We start from the raw sequence: 19016 nt of genomic DNA, 5'->3' as shown, positions 1-19016 counted from the left end.
ATAGATAAGGCTGATTGTAATTAAAGGTACAGGCTGAAAAAACAAACTTGATTTATAGAGTGTGTAGAAAATGGCTTCTAAAAAAGGCAGGTTTGCTTCCACAGAATTCTGTTAGTTTCATCTTTATTAAATACGGTGGGACATCTCCCACAAGCATAGTGAAAAAATATATTAAGACTGAAGTGGTGTTCTTTTCTCAGCCATGGGAGAAATTTTTAAGTCCAGTAAGTATAACTTCAGAGTGAAATAAAAAAAATTAGAAACTAATCAGGGCCATGAATCAGTCTCACTGGGGAGCAACAGGGCTATGCAGAACACAGCTCTGAATTGCTACCAGCGTTAGAAATCCAGCCTGGGGATCTGTCACTTGCTGATGAAACTTGGTGCCAGATGAAAATACGCTGAGCAGGGTGGACAATTTTTTGCTGCCCTCTGCAGGGAAGCGTTCAGGATTGCCATCTACCGCTGAAACCTGGGAAGCAATAAATAGGCTCACAAAATAATCTGTGCTTTTTCAGAGGAACTTTTAAAATTTACTGGTGCACCGTTATTTCAACAGTAATCTGTACTCAATTTATACTTATTAAAATTGCATTTATAAACAACAATTTTATTTGATGAGTCAGTTACAGTCATACTTATAGTTTAATTTCTGTTTCTCACTGAATACAATGAAGCCACTATATATCCAAACCTGACAAACTGGGCATAGTCAATTCCCACTGCCATTCCGCAGAGTCAAGTGCGTGTTCTAACTAAGGCAAGGCTCACAAAGCAGCACCTTCCCTCTCTTTCTCTGATACACAGCAGTGCACAGAATGAAAAAACACACCCAAGGCCTCAGAGAGCACAGCTTCGGCTTTTGTGTAGCGAGAAGAGTCTGTTACCTGGTGCTTTCTGCTGGATGCATGTGTTCTGGAGGCATGCCCAAACCCGTTTTGATGGAAATACTACTCCATCATATAAGAATAAAGGAACAGACCCTCTTTCTTGCAACCTCAATACCAGGCTTCCATTCTTTACTTCGATTGCTTGCTAGGTACCAAGATGTAACCAGGAACTGCAAGGTACCAGAAGAAAAGACTCAAGCTCTTATCCTCCTCTGCTCTCAAGGAAAAGATTAAGCAACTATCACCGTGTCATTCACTTCCTCCTTCCAAACTGATGTGTAAATTATTTCAGTCTCATACATTGGATTAAAAAAATAAAAAAAGTCTTCCAGTGGTAACTGTTAACTCCTCACCTGAGAATAAACCAACATAGGTATGGTGCTTCAGCAGTGTCAAAACACAAAGCCATCAAGAAGTTGTTGAGATAAGTGATTAATTAAACACGAGCATTACTAAATTATTGTTATTCAAACGACCAGCCATTCAATCCACTTATATACTTCATTTGAGAACGTTTCCTTTAACACCAAAGCAAAGGCAAGAAGGATATGCTTCTAGTTCCAGCTGCCCTCTTAGAGGCTTTATGGAGGTATTTTGTGTCCACATCTCATTTGCCAAAGCACAATCAAAAACAAAGCAAGCATATCGGCAGTATCATGAACCTTAACTCTCTACTGTTTGCAGGACACAGAGATTATATACTGCATGACACTACATAAGAACAGGTATTTTCCTTGTTATTGCATGTCTGATGTCACATAAGAACGTTATACAGACAACGGTGAGACTGGAGGATAATACGGCCACATACAAGAAGGTCTGATGTGGGGAAGTCTTTGGGAGGCAGTCTTCAGCACCCAGCATTCCTACTGGATGCAGCAAGCCCTGCTGTATGGCCACATGTGTATTTGCAAAATGTGTTTCACATATTTGTAATTCCTTTATACTGAAATACACGAAAAATAAAACCAAACCAACTCATTCTGTATTTGTCATGGCTAACTTTGTTAAACACCAGTATTAGATATGGAATCACAAACTGCAACGTAGTAATACAACAGAGAAGCTGGAAGGAGTAAGAGTTTTTAAAGCTACCCAAAGCAATTTGGCAGCATCGAATGAAAAAGAAAGAAAACTACAAGTTACACAGATACACAGGGAACAGCATGTCAAAACTTGCAAAGTTTGGCAAACAAGTTTAGAAATTAAATACTTCCTCCCCAGCTATTCATCAGCAACAACACAGATCTATATAACACAAACAAAAAGTCAAGAAATGCATTGACTCCTTACAGCTAGAACCTGCGCTCTCATTTCCAGAGGTCAAACACGGTCAATTTATAAACAGCTCAGAAACAGTCTAAGCCAAACTTTGGCGACGGTGGAGCATTTCTGGCCTTATGCAGAACTCTGCAAGCAAACCAAAGGACTTGACATGACTCAACTGGTGAAGAACATCATCCAACTCAGAAGCCCAACTTAGTTCTGACCAGGGTCAACCTCATTCCTCAGCATCATCAAACTGGCCAATCTCAGTCACTCTAACTGGTGGTGTAAAAGTAAGGGAAGCTGCATGATGACAGCCTGGGTTGTAAAACGAATCCTCTCGCCATGAGTATGAGGCCAAAAGATTATTTTCCTGAAAGCTTCCACAGCAGAGATCGCCAGCATCTAAAGAAGATCAAAGAAAAGATTTAAACCACGGGAGATACTTGGAAAACCATTGGTATAGAACAGCAGATTATTTTGCAGGTCTACAGCATCTTCCAGTTAAACATTTCAATTTGATGTGCCAGCACTCATGAGTTAGACCTACAAACAGCAAACAGCTGAATTTGTCGATGTCTTCGTTTTAATGAGGGTTCTTGCCACAGAGATAAAACAGTTTTCCAAAAAGCTCAATGGTACACCTGGATTCAGAACATCCAACACCAGCTCTTAGAACAGTTCTGTTTTCTCCAGGCATAAAAGGCTCAAAAAACATTACTTTTGCTTCCCCTCCCCACTCCTGCTGTCTCCATAACCACATCCCAATTAGGAGCCCTCCAAACCTATTAAGAACTGGGTCACTGGATGGAAGGGTGGGGTCGTATAAAATTGAGCTCTAAACAACATTTCTACTAGGCTAGAATTAAGCCTAATAAGCCTGTTATTTAACCAACACAGCACGAAGTACTTTTACAGAAGCGAAAGATTTCTTGGCAGCAGATGCTGAAAGGACTAAGCAAACGAAAAGCCCAGAGCAGGGGGCAGCAGAGCACCCAGCACAGTACATCCGATACCTGTCAGCTTTCCAGTCACACTGCCAAACGAGCCATCAAAGCAAGTGTTCTAAAAAAGTTTCTGAAAAGCCATAAAATGACAGACCGAGCATGGGTTTTACGTGAAGGAATTAAAAACTCACACACACTTGTATTCAGTATCCTTCACAAGTACCTGAATCCCACAATCACAACTTCCTTCAGCTGAGTTTGTGAGGGTTTAAAGAGCGTAAGCTGCAGGTAGGGATGAGTTAGTTAAACAAATCAAAACATTCCATAAATCTGAGCAAATGAGAGATTAACAGGAAAGCCCAGAATGAAAGGGAGGGAAACATCTGAAAAGATATGTGAAAAACCAATACTGTATTTCCTTTTAAAAATCAGCACTATTTTATAGGAAGGCTGCAAAAACTTTCCCACTTCCTTCTGTTATCAAACAATGGAATTTGAATAAAACATTAATGAGAAGAAAATGGAAATGGTACTATTCTGCAGCAAAGACACAGCAGGTCACCGCTGCTAGCTAAACTCCATCCACCCGTTCCATCCTCACGCACAACCTGGCAAATGGAAACCTGAGACTCTCAGATCAACACGAGTCAATGGTAAAACAGTTTACAAACCAGAGAATTAATATGACTCTAAAGACGTGAATGAAACTGGATCTATCCCTTGCTACCTTTGTCCATGGGACTGATAACATGCACAACCACTTAAGAGGATAAAGCTTCAAAACAAAAAAAAAGAAATCAAACAAACACCGAAAAAAACTTACCAAAAGAAGCCCCAAAACCAAACCACACACCAAGCAACCCACAGCAAAAGCAACAGCAATCATACTCAGAGACTGAGTGCTTGTACTGCTCCCCTCCAAAGAACTCCATTACAGCGTACAGTCTGGATGAGTTTTCTTGGAAAAATAAAAGCGTTCACAGTAAAAAGTTACATTCCTGCATTCCATGTACGTTTCTCTTCTTCAAAATAACAAAGATATACTACTGAGACCTTGCTTCTCCAGAGAAACCTGATACACACATACAATTCTTCTTACCGTTCCACTCCCTAAGCATTCAATTGCTCAAGCAAGAGTTTCATACGAACTTCGCAACACTGCCTTTAAATTCTGTATTTGACAACAAAGTTATGCATTACAAATCGACGAGGTCAACAACAACAAAAAAATGCTTCCCAAAATAGAACATGTAGTTATTTAAACACATTCTCCGGCAAAGCACCTACCTCCAATCGCACACTAACCGAAATGCAAGTAAATTTGTACTCACCATAAGGACTACATTCAGAGTCCTCCAATTCTTTATCCCAGTCCTCCACCTCGTACACAGAAGCAGTTTGCAGCTCTGGAAAAGTTACAGCCTCAAGCATACGGGAGACTTCACCATCCAGGTCTTCTAGGTCAGGATGTACATGAGCACAGTCAGCAGGAGAGTCACTGACATCACTTTCATTGTGAGAAACAGAGGATTCACTTTCTTCAGATTCACTATCAGGAACATTTGGAATTTTCTTCAGCAAATATTCTAAAAACAATAGAAAGACCCAACAGAGATACTTTGGAATTAAACAGGAACAATTAAATTCTTAACATGCAATAATTCAGCCAGGCAGATGAATGCACTTGGTCATTACTAATCTAATTATCATATATGAAATTACTTATATATGTAGTATCACTACAATGCTGCTTCAGATGCTTGGGAACATCAGACAGAGGCTTGCATCAAAACATTAGCCCAAGTCAGGATTTTCCACAGACTCTTGTTGGAAAAGAACTGTTTAAACTAGGGCATATGACCCACCAATCATGTTTCACCACATTCACCTGTTGGCATTTTAAAAAAATTGGTATGTTCAAAACCCACAGGTTTAATTTACAAAAAAAAAAAAAATTTTTTTTATAGTATTAATTAATTACTCTTGCACCTCAGCATACACAAATATCTACATGGAAATAATTCAGCGCAGTAACTGAAGAGGCGCTTCCCATGCCTCACCAAAGAATTTTAAGTGTATTTCCTCAAGCAGAGTGTAAGTTTCATTACTCGCCACCTGCTTTGTTTTGCCGTAACATTTCAGGCTTACCTTTTCTGGGCTTCCAGATCATAGTTTCTCTGTTATTAGGAAGCTGTTCCTCCTCAAAGCTTGTGGGCTCAGCTGCAGCAGCCATCACCTACGAGACAGTTTTAAATAATCCAGTAGCACCTTTAATTGATCCCTCCAGTGAGGCTCACGCAACTTCCACTGCATTTGGGTGCTTCTGAGCCCTTGAGCGTGACCCGTGTGTTTGTTCCCTTGGTGAACAGAGGTTTTAAAGCAGAGAGGCTTTCACTTCAGAAAGCAAATCTCTTCGGGGATGGCTCATCAGTCACCCCGGGCAGCGGCCGACACAGGCCTGCCAGCCCCCCCACAACCCCGCTGCCACCCTGGGTTTTGGGAACAGGTCCCAAAATGTGCCTGGGTAGGAGCTGCATCAGACCGTGAAGGCTGCAGAGACGCGAGGAGCGGGACAAGTACAAGCACTAAAGATTGTGAACCAGCCGCCACGGGGACGGGAGAGGGCCAGAGCGTCCCGCAGGCCTGCGGAGCTCGAGGAAGATGGTGGATGCGCACCTGGGGAATGGAAGGGAACACCTCCAGTGGGTTTCACGGTCCCCAGAAGGAGAGGAAGGGAAGGGTGAGTTACTGCCACTCCAGCAAGGATGAACCCAGTGAAGGAAACTCCTCCCGGTGCGGGCAGCCGGGCTCCCGGGTGCTCCAAGGGCCGAGCCCGGCTCGCCCGAGGCCGCGTCTGCCGCTCACAGGGGCCGCGGCCAACGAACAAGGGCAAAGCGCCGCATCCTTCGAGCAGCCCCGCACCGGCGGGCCCCGCCGCCCCGCTCCCCGCCCCGCCGGACCCCACCGCACCTGCCGAGGCGGCGCTGCCGCCAGCCGCCCCGCGCCGGCCGCGCTGAGCGGCGCTCCGAGCGCGCAGCCGTGAGCCGCCGCTCCGGCCGTTCCCGCCCCGCCGGGGCCGCTCGTCCCCTCAGCGCCGGCAGCAGCGCCTGCGCCGCAGGCAGCCGGCGGCCGCGGGCACCGTCAGGCGGGCGGTCCCCGAGGCGGGGCGGCCGCAGCTGCAGCCGGTGAGCGCAACGGCCGCGGCTCGGCCCCCGCTGGCCGGGAGCGCGGGGGGACCGCGGCCGGAGGGGCGGGAGCTGGATGAGGCGCCTCAGCGTCCGCCGGGCCCGCGCTCGGCTCAGCCGCACTTGTTCACATCCAACGCTTAACTTCTCATTGCTATTGGACGTTTTGTGTAGAGAGGACAACGGTCTGACTCGAGGGGAGAAAAAAAAGCAATTAACCGGAGGAAAAACGGTGGAGAAATACATAAGAGCTGTAAGAAAACACCTTTACACTCATAAAGTTGTAAATAAAATATCAGTGCCCCTCCAGGCTCTGCGGCTCCTTCATCTTGCCAAAGGTAACAATATCCTGTAGGCCTCGCGCTAGCAGCACGCTGACAGGGAGCACCTGTGCAGGCCTGGAAGGCGCGTCATGCACAGGTGGAGCTCAGGGTTCTATTAGGAGACGTGTCACTGGCAGGTGCTGCAGCTCCTGAAGGAGTGCAAGCTCATTCACACCTGTAGTGAACCAGAACAGGTGACACAAATGGCCAACTTTCAGAAAGGGAGGGGTCAGCAGCTTTGCTGGACTTCAAAACACAAAAGAGGATTACAGATGACTTCAAGGTTAGGAAATAAATACCATCATTTTACAGAAGTGTTCCTCTTCTCATTCTTCAACTCAATGAGATATGAAGACCTCCCACAGCTATAGTTTCCATGTTTGTGGGGTTTTTTTGCATTTATGTGCTATAACATTAGCTTTCCAGAGTGTAAAAGCCGATGCCTTATGACTATTCCATCTGAATGTTTAGGCAGGGGGAAGAGTTTGCCCTCAGAAGTTTCAATGAAAAAGACCCTCAGAGAGGCCTTTGCTTTCTCATCAAACTGTGCACTTTAACTTGCCCCTGGCAGGATCAACACTAGAAACAACTCCCAACTGGGCAGATGATTTTTTTTTAATCCACATATGCAAGAATATAAAGAAGGTACACTTTAATATGATCCAGGCACATATTTACCTTTGTACAAAGAAGTTAAAAAAAAAATTCCACATTGTCATGTTGTTACTATTTATAGTTTTTCATAAATGTCCAGTTTGCAATAAAGTGTATTTAGAAACAAAGTCTTCCACCAGGTCTCCCTGCAACATCTTCATAGCTCGCCAGTGAATGCTCCCACAGTTCTCTGGTTTGCCTTGGGGATGACTTAGCTCCTCTTTGATATAATCCAGCCAGAGATCTTTCAAAGAAAAACAGAAGTTCTGGTTAGATTTTGACTGGATATTATTTAACAAACATATCAAGCCTAACCTAGAAACCCACTTTTTGCAAGCGTCCTTGATGTTAATGCAGTGAGGTTTACTTTGGGAGACTACAACCCCCTGCCCCTTGAGGACCAAAGGCCTGGTTTCTATTCTTAGCTGGAACAGCGAGGTCCTAAGAAAAATGCAGCAGTAATCGAGCTGTTTACTTTCTTAAAAAGAATACTGCAGAAATCTTGATTATAAAAACATAGCTCCATACTGTTCGCAAAACCAAATCAAAGGTGATGCAAATCCCTTACACCAGCATCAAAACCTTATTTGCTGTAGTTCTGCTGGAGCCATCCCACTGTAATGACGACCCTGGGCTGAAAGCGAGGGGTCGCTGCAGTGTCGTGCACTTAATGGCACAGAAGCAGCTCGCCCCACGCTGCATGACAGCAACAAGGGCAGAACAAACAGCTGCTTTTTGAAAAGGATGGAAACAAAAGAGGCGGCGCTGAAGGAATAAATAAATAAATAAAATCTCCTTACCGGAATCCATTGAACCAAACTCTCTCAAGGCACGTTCATAGTATTCTCTCAGATGAATCATTTTGCAGGATTCCTAACAAAGGAAGGTATTAAAAGGCCATTTATTTTGTACAGAAGTGAATCTGCAGCTTGATTAGATTCTTACAAAGAAGGAGAGTCACGGTAATTACACGCGCACACGCACACTGCCAAAGATTAGTCACCATGGAACTTGGTTTTGTATTGTGTGCTATGAATCAGCTTTAGAAGACAAATATGAACTGATCACAAGCTAATGACACTGCTCACGAGCCCTCTGTTTCCTATTTAAACCCAAAGTTAGAAGTGTCTTTTACAAATACAAGGCATTAATTGGATATTCAACAACTTACTTGCTCCTTTTCTATCTGGATCATCTTCCTGAAGAAGTCAAGTGAAAATGGACGGTTTTCACACATGCTGAAGTAAAAACATAAGTAACTTTAGACTTCAAGCCTTTTAACATATACTCCAGAATAATGAGGTTTGAGGTTTGTCACCTGGTAAAGACTTTCTTAACTTTCTTATAACCACGATTTCTGTAAGTCCAGTCAAGATACTTTTCTTTCATAGTCACAGATTCGGCAGGAGTTGTGGCATGTAAGGATCTCTGCAAGTTTAAAAGGAAAAAAGCAAAGAAAAACAAACCAATCACATAAGCTACAATTAAAAGGCAACAAGGGAGAAGAAACCAACCTGGTCTAGTTGAAGATGTCCCTGCTCATTGCAGGGGGGGTTGGACTAGATGACCTTTAAAAGTCCCTTCCAACCCAAACTATTCTATGAAATAGCACCTTCTCCCTAATCAGGCATCTGACATAAAGCAGATTTCGTGAGACAAAATACTGAACAAAAGCATCCCAAATGATGCCTGAAGACATTTGTTACATGTCCATCCACACACATTGTTCCCGTTTATTTACATATTGTCATAAAAAGCAGATTTTGATTAGCTAAGTACCTGGTAGAGAGTTTCTGTGTCTTCCTTGCTCTTGGTTCCTTCACTCCATTCCAGCCAGAGGGTCCATAATGGCAAAGAGCCCTACAAGGCAAGCAGATAAATCAAATTATTGAAATACAGTGACTCTGATTTACAGAAACAGACAGCAACACATCCACAAGGTTCTGTATTACAGCTGCCGTAAAAAAAGTCTAAGAGCCATGTCTAAAGGACAACTTTGGACTGCACACTAAAATCACTTCTCATTTCCTTCCTCACTTCCAGGACAACTACTGCTTAGCTGGAGAACTGCAAGATGTTGCCAGGGATGAGAGACAAGTTCTTCTGCATCACCGAACCCTGCAGTACAAGGGTAACTTCTGAGAACAAGGAGGAAAGAAAACATCACCTCCTGGTCTCCTCTCCTCACTCCTTGTGTCCAGGGTTTGAAATGGAACTGTAAGAGAGCACGAAGCTGATTCAAGGCTTGAAGTATCACATGTGCAAACAGTGTACCAGGACAGTGAAGAAAAGGACACACATTTTTCAAGACACAAAGAATACCAGCTGACTGCTAGAAGGTTATGCAAAACGTCACTTGTGAGCATTCAGACTTTAAAACTGTGAATATGAAGCAAATTTGCAATTCGCTAATTCTCCTGAATGCCTTGTCCATATGACACATCAAGTTCTTATTTTTGACCTAAAAAATGGTAAAATTGTTAGGAACTCTGAATGCATCGTAAGTCCATAAAACCAGCACAGACCTTAGATTTTACGTGCTTAATGGCTTCTTCAAAACACTGGGTCACGCAGTCACTCTTCAGTTGGATCAGCACCTGCAGCCTCGTGTGCCACATTTCCACGGACTGGCTGAAGCGCTCAGTTGCAGCAGCTGCCGCCTCCGTAGCCTTCTCAAAGAGGTTGGACTCCAGTAACAGCTGAAGCTACAACCCAGCAGACACGGCTCATCAGCGCAAGACATTTGTAATACTTTCTTAAAGGCAAGGCCTTGATCAAAATGTTGCCCACCTTTCTATCTACTCAAAATGGTACAGACAGGCACACAAGTAATGCAGGACAGTATCACAATCTATTTTTCTGTGTCAGCTCTTACCCACTGCTTATAGAGAGCTTCTGGCAGCAAACTGGACTCATGGGCTTTGTTGAATACACTCAGGGTCCTCTCCAGCCTCTAGAACCAACAGAAAAGAAAAAGCAAAGAAAATAAGTATTATTCCTGCATATACCAGACCCCAGCATCACAAGAAGCCGAGTAGATCAGTGTACCCACATGTCACTGAATACGAGTTACATATCTAATGCTTTAGGTATCTACGTACATTCCAAGATAAAGGGGAAATTTGAACATTTGAATTACACTCCCTCCTTAAGGAATAAACGAACAACATGCCAATGTTTTTTTACGGTATTAAAAGTCAACCAAACTGCACAGGATGATTAGTTAATTCATTGAGTCACACTCCAGCACAGATACATAATTAAGGCACCTATGTGCCAGCACCCAACTTAGACTTCTTTGCAGGAGTCATTTTAATTCATGCTTTTCTTTGAACAAGCACAGGTTTGCAGGACAGTCAGTGAACATTAAGAAGTTTGCACTCTTAACTTCCACCCAAAGAGGTCACTGCCCCTTACTGACAAGGCTGGTTTATGCCCGTGTTATTCATGTTCAGGCCACTTGTGAGCCTGACGGTAAAAGCGATCCCCTCAGAGACTAGATGATTTTTAATGATGGCCGCAGGTAAGTATTTCTGATAAAATGTCAAAATATATTTGCTCCTTGTCTGATAGGTTACAAAACTCGGTAAAAATAGGGATGATTTCTTACTATGACTTCCTAATAAGCTTTTACCTTTTGCTTTAATTCTTCACTGTTGGTTTTCCTGTTGTATCTCTCTAAGCAAAAAGTGATGAAGCATTTCCACATGTCCTCTGTAGAAACAAAGGCATAATATCACACTTCATAGAATCACAAGAGTAAGCGCAAATATTTGTCTTTAAGGAATATAGAGAATCCAAGCACTAAGCGTTCGTGCCAACTTTGGTTTAAAATGTATTATAAAAGAGACCCTACATTTATAACATTAACATCTAAAACCAGTTTCCCAGCATAAGCTGCAGCCAGTAACGCTTTCTGAAGAGCATCAAACTTTTAGTTCAGCTCAGCCTCCAGCACAGTCACAACTGATGTTCCGTACACCCTTTGCCTGTTGTTTTCAACGGGCCTGCAAGAGTGAGGACACTCGCGGACAGTCGAGAAAATCCCTGTCTTCAAAGGCCACGTAAGCAGCAAGTTTGAGTCCACTCCACAGGCGGTCCCTTTGTGAGCAAGGACAATGCCAGGTGTTGAAGTTGGATACCCACTCCATTGACAACTCAAAAACATCGCTTACTTACAGCTAACCATCAATATACTTGAGTTCTACAGGTTGCCATTATTTATTCTCTATTTATAACTCCCAAACCTCTATTCATCTGTGGGCTTCTATTCTCCTCATTGGTTACATCACGTTAATAAAAGCAAAAAAACCAACAAAAAGCACTTTCAGTTAAGCAGCTCCTTCAAGAGCATAAATGCATTGGAAAATAACTCAAATAAGCCATAAAATAAATCCCCAAAAAGGTACCATCTAAAAATTGCTTGCCTTCTCTTCAGTGTGGTGGAACCTGCCAACACTTCTTTCAAGACTTTCACAGTGCACAGTACGCTAAGGTACCAGGAAAATATAATGTTTAAATGCAGGCAGAACTTTTCACCTGTTGGGACTGCTCTCACAGCCTCTTCAAAAACGGCACAGCATCGCTGCTCTCTCTGGGCCATTTCAGATACTTTCGTCTGTTTTGTGGCACGTTCTGCAGCCGGCAGGGAGCCCAGCTCCAGCTCACGGCGGGCCATGTAGTCCCATGTAAGAGGATCATCAGCGTACTTGGTCTGCAAACTAAACAGACCACGTCTTTAACACCCCTGAACTGCCATTCTGCTTTCACAAGTATATTTAGAAGGGTTCTTATATTGGCATATAAATGTACTGAATTTCTAAGTAGTCAAATGCCAGAGAAGAAACATTTTACCATTCCACAAGAGAGAAAAAATATTAGTCTATTTTGGTGGGTTTTGGTTTTGGTTTTTTTTGTTTTTCAGTATGGTCATTCTCCATTAAGAGCATGAAGTAGACAGGCAGCTCTTGAGAGAGATCTTCTGAGCAGAGAAAGACAGATCTTCTCTTAGCAGCTTCTCAAAGCCTTTTCCAAAGTTAGATACAAGTATCCTTTTCTAAAGAGCATGCTTGCCTCATGTTTTCTTTTTCTTAAGGGATTTCCCATAGGCCTTAACATTCTATTTCCCTAGAGAAAAAGCTTTTAGTTGTCAACCTGTCAACTCACTACAGAGAAGTTATTAAAAAAAAAAACAACCTCCCGCCCTCCACACACACCCTCCACATCCATACAACCCAAAACCACACCTTACCTTTCAAGAATTTCTTTTTGCAAATCTTGGGTGAAATCAAAGAGCTTTGCAATAGAAAGCACAGCCAGATGGAACTCAACACCTACATCTCAAGAGAAAAAAAAAAGCTATCAAGTGGAGTATTGGATCCATTGCACTCCGCATTTCTGGGTCTTTGCAGGCTTTTGTCAAGGCACAGAGAACATTTAAGTGCCTAGATAGACACCTTTTTCTACTAATCTCAGTGTGCCACCCATATGATAAGCCGTATGTTCGGATGTTAATTGCCTGACTATATTCTTCACCACCACGTTGCCCAGTTACAAAAAAAAAAAAGCCGTGAGAGGCAGGACATTCCAGACTCCAAAGTGATAAACTAGTCCTGCCGTGCTTATAGATCCTTCCAGCTTGGTTCCACTTGCAACCTTCATCGGCACCTCCTCTACTCCTTCATTTGATTCTAGCTGATTAGTTGTGATCTGATGTTCAGTAAACAACAAAGCAAAAAGATGTGTAATTCTGAACTGTCCTCCCTTTGGTTTTTTTAAGCAAACAAACAAATTTTGAGACTGTAAGCCCAGCACCTACGCCGCTTCAGCCCAAAAGCTACTGTACTGGAAGAGGTGTCAGCCTGCAGAACAGCTATGAAATCAGAATTATCAGCACTATTAATTCATACCTTAGTATTATCTAGGTTCTACTGAAAAAATGGTATAGTTGAAAATATCTTAGTGTGTGCACTAGAGCTAAGTCTATCAGTGTTACCTACTGGACAGCTGAGTTAAAGTTCACAATTTTCCTGTTGAATAAATACAAGACATGTTAAATCACCTTTAATTTTCTGAGCAGCCTCCCTGTAGATTATGCGAGCCATCTCCCCATTGAGAATTTGTTCAGAATAATTGAATTCCCCCTGCAATATCAAGCATGAAGTAATTGAAAATATAGTTCCTTTCTCTGCTACCATTTTTGCAAACAAGGAAAAAACATCGGATAAAGATATTAACACTTTTCTTCTCTAAATCTATTTTTATCCAATTTGCACAAGTTAACTAGATAGTAAATGTAACTATTCTTTTCCAGAAGTTACCATTAACCTTCAAACTGAGGGATGTAACTTTACAAATGTAAATAAAAATCCATGTGTGAAGTACTTAAGCTGAGCAACAGCCAACACTTGAAAAGCTTAACAGGGGCACAGGACACGAACAAAACCTTTCACTAAGCTGCTCTCAAACAAACCAGATCACTTGAAACTCTGCATTCAAATGTGTGATCCATAACATCTCTTAACTAAGTTTAGCTGACCTACCAAATCCATCTTTGCTTGTTCAAATGCTTTCTTTTCCTTCCTCTGTTTTTCAGCATGCATCAGCTCCATTCTGAAATACTGTAAGAGCGAGAGAATAAAATTATTGCAGGGTGGGGATAAATCATAAAACATCTAAGTCCCGGAGCCGTGGTTTTTAAAGGTTTGTGCATACAGCTATCTGCCCTACATATTTACTCTGAAATTTCCCACGTGTCGAAATTACCACTTTCCAGTCATTCTTTACACCTTAACTTGCCCTCGAAGAAAGGCCAGGTCTAATCCAGAGGGCCACGTCCTAGCAGAGCTCACAGTACTTTAGAAAAGAATTTGGACACATTTATCTATACACAGTATAAAAACCTCACTTCGCATACATAAATACAGGATTTCCTAAAGAACTGAAAAATGCTACTAGTACAAACTACTTTTTTTCCTTTTTTTAATAAAATCTTTTTGACATTTCCCCACTGATGAGGAGAAAAGTTTTTTCTAGTTTTCTCAGACTGATCTGAGAAATATGCTGGAGTGATTTGCTCTGATTGATCAAATAACTGGTCACGGAAGAAAACCAGGAACTCACTTCTTGATAAAGTTTTGGGCACTCTGGGTGGAAGCGCAAAGCACGAAGGAACAAGTGCCTGGCGCTTTCTGACGAGAGTTGTGTCTCCATTTCCCATTTTGCTGCCATAATCCACAGTGCTGCAACAGACAATACAAATAAATTCTTTTTAAGGCAAAGCAAGCAGCTGGTCATAAGAACCCATTCTGAGGTTGCATGGGTTGGTTTTGTTCGATGTACCCTCTCCAACACAACCTATGAGCTCAGAATAGAATAAGGCTGATTATCTCCCATGTCAAACCAAGTTAAAGGACTAAAGGCAAAGCAGATCCAGGAAGTTTAATCTGGTATAACTACAGATCCAATGATGTATAATGATGTCTTCAAAAGCCAAAAAGCAGCTATGAGTATTCAACATCTCCTGCCTCCGAAACATTCACCTAGTCCCCAGTCTGCCTGGGAAATGGGCCTTCAGACCACGGGGGCTCCTGCTTCCCACTCTTTGATCACTCAGCACAACCCAGCCAGAGCCCTTCTCTCTGAAGCAGCAGCAATGCAATGAAATGAGAGTAGGAACTTTCATCCCAATAGCTTGAACAGAGATCTACAAGAACTTAAACCAACACTAAACAATCTATACTCAGTCATTTATGCAGCACTCGCCACTGTTTTATTTACCTGGTTTATTGGGATGAATGGCCAACATGGAAGAAAATACCTTGCTAAGCTGATGTTTTGCATTCTGTAAAGGAAGAAATTTTGGTTTACCCACTCTAGTACCAAACTGAATCACCAGCACCAAAGTTTAATTATGAAAGGTTACAAGTTGTAATGTAATTGCACTGGAAAAGACATTTCTCTGCTACCTCACTTTCAGCTGAAAGTTTCTCATATTTGTTCAATACTGACCAGCTTTCAATTGTTACCAGACTAGATTAAAATAGTTAACTCAAACCTTCTGAGCTACACAACTAACACAAATGACCACTTCGGAGGTACAGACTGCATTTTCCTTGGCCACTTGCATTATTATGACAAGGTCACCTTGTTCAGTGCAGGAAGGACAATGACTGAATGTTAATAATAATGTGAAAACTCGCACAAGTAAGCTTACAGAGTACAGAATTGCCAGCATGGTCACCATCAGAAATGTTTGGAACAAAATCACATTTCACAGAGAGGTGATGCATGCATTCCAGAGAAGGTACAACCAATATTATGGTTCCCCCAAAATCTGGAACTCCAGATTCAAGGCAATTAACCTCACCTTTGCCACCTGCAGGCATAACATTTCATACCAATTCATTCCGAGTCAAATTCTACACTTAAATACACCAGTGACAATCCCAGGCAGCTCCAATAATACTATTAAAATTATTTCAGTAATACAGCATGTGGCAATAAAGTTTTTACTGATCTTGTAACTCAAGTTCCAGATGCCTGATTAAACACCAATCCAGTACCTCAAATAAGATTATCATTTTGAAAACTCACCCACTGCTTGCAAAATGCAACATGCGAAAGCCAAAGCTGGACATCGTCCTGTTGGAAATGCAATGGGGAAAGAATCAACCTTACAATAGGTGAGCACAAAAATCACTCACACATTGACAAGTAAACAATGTGCCCTTGGTACCATGAGTTGGGATGCAGAGAGAAGGGATTCTGAATATCAGTTTTTCTATTACACTCTTCTGTATTATTGCAAATATCTGGTGGCAGTGAGATCTCAATAATTTTTACATTCTGAAAGGGCATTTTTCAACTTATCAGTACAAATAAACATACTTTCCATTTTCCTATAGCACGGTTGAAAAGGCAATGGACTCTATGCAGAATAGAGTTCTCGATTTCATCCTTCTTAAATGAATATCCAATGCGCTAGGAGGAAAAAAAAAGTATTAATTTTATTGCAATACAAAATTTGGCATAAAGTATTTTGCACTCTAATTGACAAACTTACTGCTCTTCTTTTCTTGATCAGTTCCAGCAGATTAATTTCATACTGGAATGAGAAGAAAAAAACCCACATTTAAAAGCAAATGAGAAGACACATAACATTAAGGAAAAAAAATACAGATCCAAGTTCTTGATAGCTAACCAGATGGACAATAAAAATTACACGCAGGAAAACATTATTTTGGCCAGATTGCCACATTTTTAAGGCTGACTGAAAGTTAAGCTTGAGTACTTGTATTGCACGTGATATTTCAGACTTGAACTGTTAGCACCCCACATATTCTTAGAATAGTAACACACAAGCCTAACTTCTAACACCACAAAAAATTAGTTACGCTTAACTACAATTTGCACAGCACATCAGGGAACTGGAGTCTCTGCACCCCTGGAGAGACAAGAAACTATAGGAAAAGGTCACAACGAGGAAGAAGATTCTCATCCCAGACTCAGACACCAACTCCTGGCTACACTTCATGCTCTGGCATGTCTTAATAAACCACGCAGGAGAGGCCTCAAGAAGCAGCTTGTTTCCTACGTAATTACAGAATCAATTAATTTCTAACCGAGCTGGATCTATAGCGGCAGTCAGCACTCTCTGCTAATCAGCAATGCCCACCTGGATATAATTAATGAAATCCTCCTTCCGCAGCGCTCTCCGCTGTATCTTGTACTCCAGCGCCGAGGCCTTCCTCAGGACGGCCCTGCGGGGAGCTGGGATCAGCACCGCGGGGATCGCTGCCCCTCGCCGGCCACCCGGTCCCGCCGGCGCGGCCCCCGCCCCGCTCACCTGACCTCCCTACGCGTGAACAGCCCGACCCGCTCCAGCTGCTCCAGCTCGGGGACTCGGTCCTCCAGGCGCTGCTCGGTGCGCTCCGCCATGGCTGCGGCGGCCCCGGCGCATCACGCGGCCGCTTGGCCCCGCGCCGCTTCCGGCCGCGCCGCGCCGCTCTGCCGCCCCCTACCGGCCCGGCGGGGAAGCGGCAAAAGCCCGCCGAGGAAATGTCTAAAAAAACGGTCATGGGAGATCACAGAATCACAGAGTGTTCGGTATTGGAAGGGACCGCGAAAGCTCATCCAGTGCAATCCCCCCGCCGGAGCAGGAACACCCAGATGAGGTTACACAGGAAGGTGTCCAGGCGGGTTGGAATGTCTGCAGAGAAGGAGACTCCACAACCTCCCTGGGCAGCCTGGGCCAGGCTCTGGCACCCTCACCAGGAAGAAGTTTCTTCTCATCTTTCAGTGGAACCTCCTGTGTTCCAGTTTGCACCCATTGCCCCTTGTCCTGTCATTGGTTGTCACCCAGAAGAGCCTGGCTCCATCCTCCTGACACTCCCCCTTTCCATATTGATCCCCATGAATGAGGTCGCCCCTCAGTCTCCTCTTCTCCAGCTCCAGAGCCCCAGCTCCTCAGCCTTTCCTCACACGGGAGATGCTCCACTCCCTTCAGCATCTTTGTTGCCCTGTGCTGGACTCTCTCCAGCAGTTCCCTGTCCTTCTGGAACTGAGGGGCCCAGCACTGGACACAATATTCCAGATGTGGTCTCACCAGGGCAAAGTAGAGGGGCAGGAGAACCTCTCTGACCTACTGACCACCCCCTTCTAATCCCCCCCAGGTCCCATCGGCCTTCTTGGCCGCAAGGGCGCAGTGCTGGCTCATGGTCATCCTGCTGTCCCCAGGACCCCCAGCTCCCTTTCCGCTACACTGCGAACAGGTCATTCCCCAACTTATACTGGAACCTGGGGTAATTTAAGAACGTTGCTTTAAATGCGTATTATTCACAGAGGTGTCTTGTGCTTGCGGTTTGAGTTGTCGCTGCCATCGCTGAGCTGGAAACACCTTCAAACTCTCCCTGCCCCGCTGCAGGAGCTGGGTCACTGGAGAAGAGGCAGCGGAACGCGGGCAAGAGCACCCCTGGCACAGCAGTTTTCATACCTAACAGCCAAAAAAAAAAAGCTGTGGGTGATGTTTCCCTTGTATTAATAGTAGAACAGCTTAAGAAGTGTTGCCAAGCATGGAGCGAGAACCTGACTCCTGCTAAAAACATACATACAGCAAAACACAAGAACTATCAAGAAGAGCAGTAATTTTTTTTACCCGGTATGACTTGGATTTACAGTGGTTTTTCTCAAACTTGGGTGCCAATTAAAGAAAAAACCTGATTCTTAGTGGGAGAGGTTTAGCGACTTCTCACTCTGACAGGAAATAGTGACACTGTTTTCCAAGAAGTGATCAAACCAGAAAGCTACCAGGAAATTTCAGAGTTCACCTCCCATTGAGTTCAGGTTTGTAAAGCAGCACAACAGGTAGTTCTCCTCAAAGTGGTGCATAAGAGTATTATTCATCACCATCAGTAACATTTATTAATTATATTTGGTTTGATTTTTTTTTTCAGATGCACCAGCTCAAACTGATTCTTGTGTAAGCGCACAGACTTCACTACATCGGTGCTTAAGGAGGACGACACCGGGTATGGGAGGCAGCATTAATTTACTGAATCACTAAGACAGAATGTGGTTGAAACTACTATACTTATTTTGATATTTCTGCACCTGATCGCATGATTTTATACTATGAAAACATTCTGTATGTAGAGCTTATATGCCAGGGTGCACTTAGATCACAACAGGTAAACGCGAACACCATATGCAGAGTAGGAGTTCAAAGTTTAAAAGGCAGATATCGGTCATTAC

The 19016-nt window shown here is 43.2% G+C and overlaps 2 protein-coding genes across 4 annotated transcripts; both read right to left on the bottom strand.

Annotated features, from left to right (window-relative positions):
- Positions 1-626: 626 nt before the first annotated feature.
- On the bottom strand, positions 627-6180 carry COPRS (coordinator of PRMT5 and differentiation stimulator). Of its 2 annotated transcripts, none has more exons than XM_065647734.1 (4): positions 6074-6180; positions 5252-5339; positions 4435-4689; positions 627-2561 (listed from the first exon to the last, which is right to left on the bottom strand). In XM_065647734.1, exons 2-4 carry the CDS (start codon positions 5334-5336, stop codon positions 2392-2394), a joined length of 510 nt encoding a protein of 169 aa, XP_065503806.1. In that variant the 5' UTR covers positions 5337-5339; positions 6074-6180; the 3' UTR covers positions 627-2391. The 2 variants fall into 2 exon arrangements, with proteins under 2 accessions (XP_065503806.1, XP_065503805.1); XM_065647733.1 differs by lacking the exon at positions 6074-6180 and adding an exon at positions 5780-5857.
- A 1035-nt stretch (positions 6181-7215) lies between these two features.
- On the bottom strand, positions 7216-17215 carry UTP6 (UTP6 small subunit processome component). Of its 2 annotated transcripts, none has more exons than XM_065647842.1 (19): positions 17113-17215; positions 16942-17026; positions 16330-16371; positions 16155-16247; positions 15861-15908; positions 15045-15108; positions 14388-14506; positions 13808-13885; positions 13327-13408; positions 12517-12604; positions 11805-11986; positions 10900-10979; positions 10141-10218; positions 9791-9970; positions 9045-9125; positions 8584-8693; positions 8437-8503; positions 8066-8138; positions 7216-7509 (listed from the first exon to the last, which is right to left on the bottom strand). In XM_065647842.1, exons 1-19 carry the CDS (start codon positions 17202-17204, stop codon positions 7352-7354), a joined length of 1800 nt encoding a protein of 599 aa, XP_065503914.1. In that variant the 5' UTR covers positions 17205-17215; the 3' UTR covers positions 7216-7351. The 2 variants fall into 2 exon arrangements, with proteins under 2 accessions (XP_065503914.1, XP_065503915.1); XM_065647843.1 differs by having other exon boundaries at positions 12517-12598.
- Between the last annotated feature and the right edge of the window lie 1801 nt (positions 17216-19016).

The sequence above is a fragment of the Caloenas nicobarica genome, chromosome 18 (genome assembly GCF_036013445.1).
Source record: "Caloenas nicobarica isolate bCalNic1 chromosome 18, bCalNic1.hap1, whole genome shotgun sequence".
Lineage (NCBI taxonomy): Eukaryota > Metazoa > Chordata > Aves > Columbiformes > Columbidae > Caloenas > Caloenas nicobarica.
Note: the sequence above shows the minus strand (reverse complement) of the source record. Positions and strands in the feature narration are given on the sequence as shown.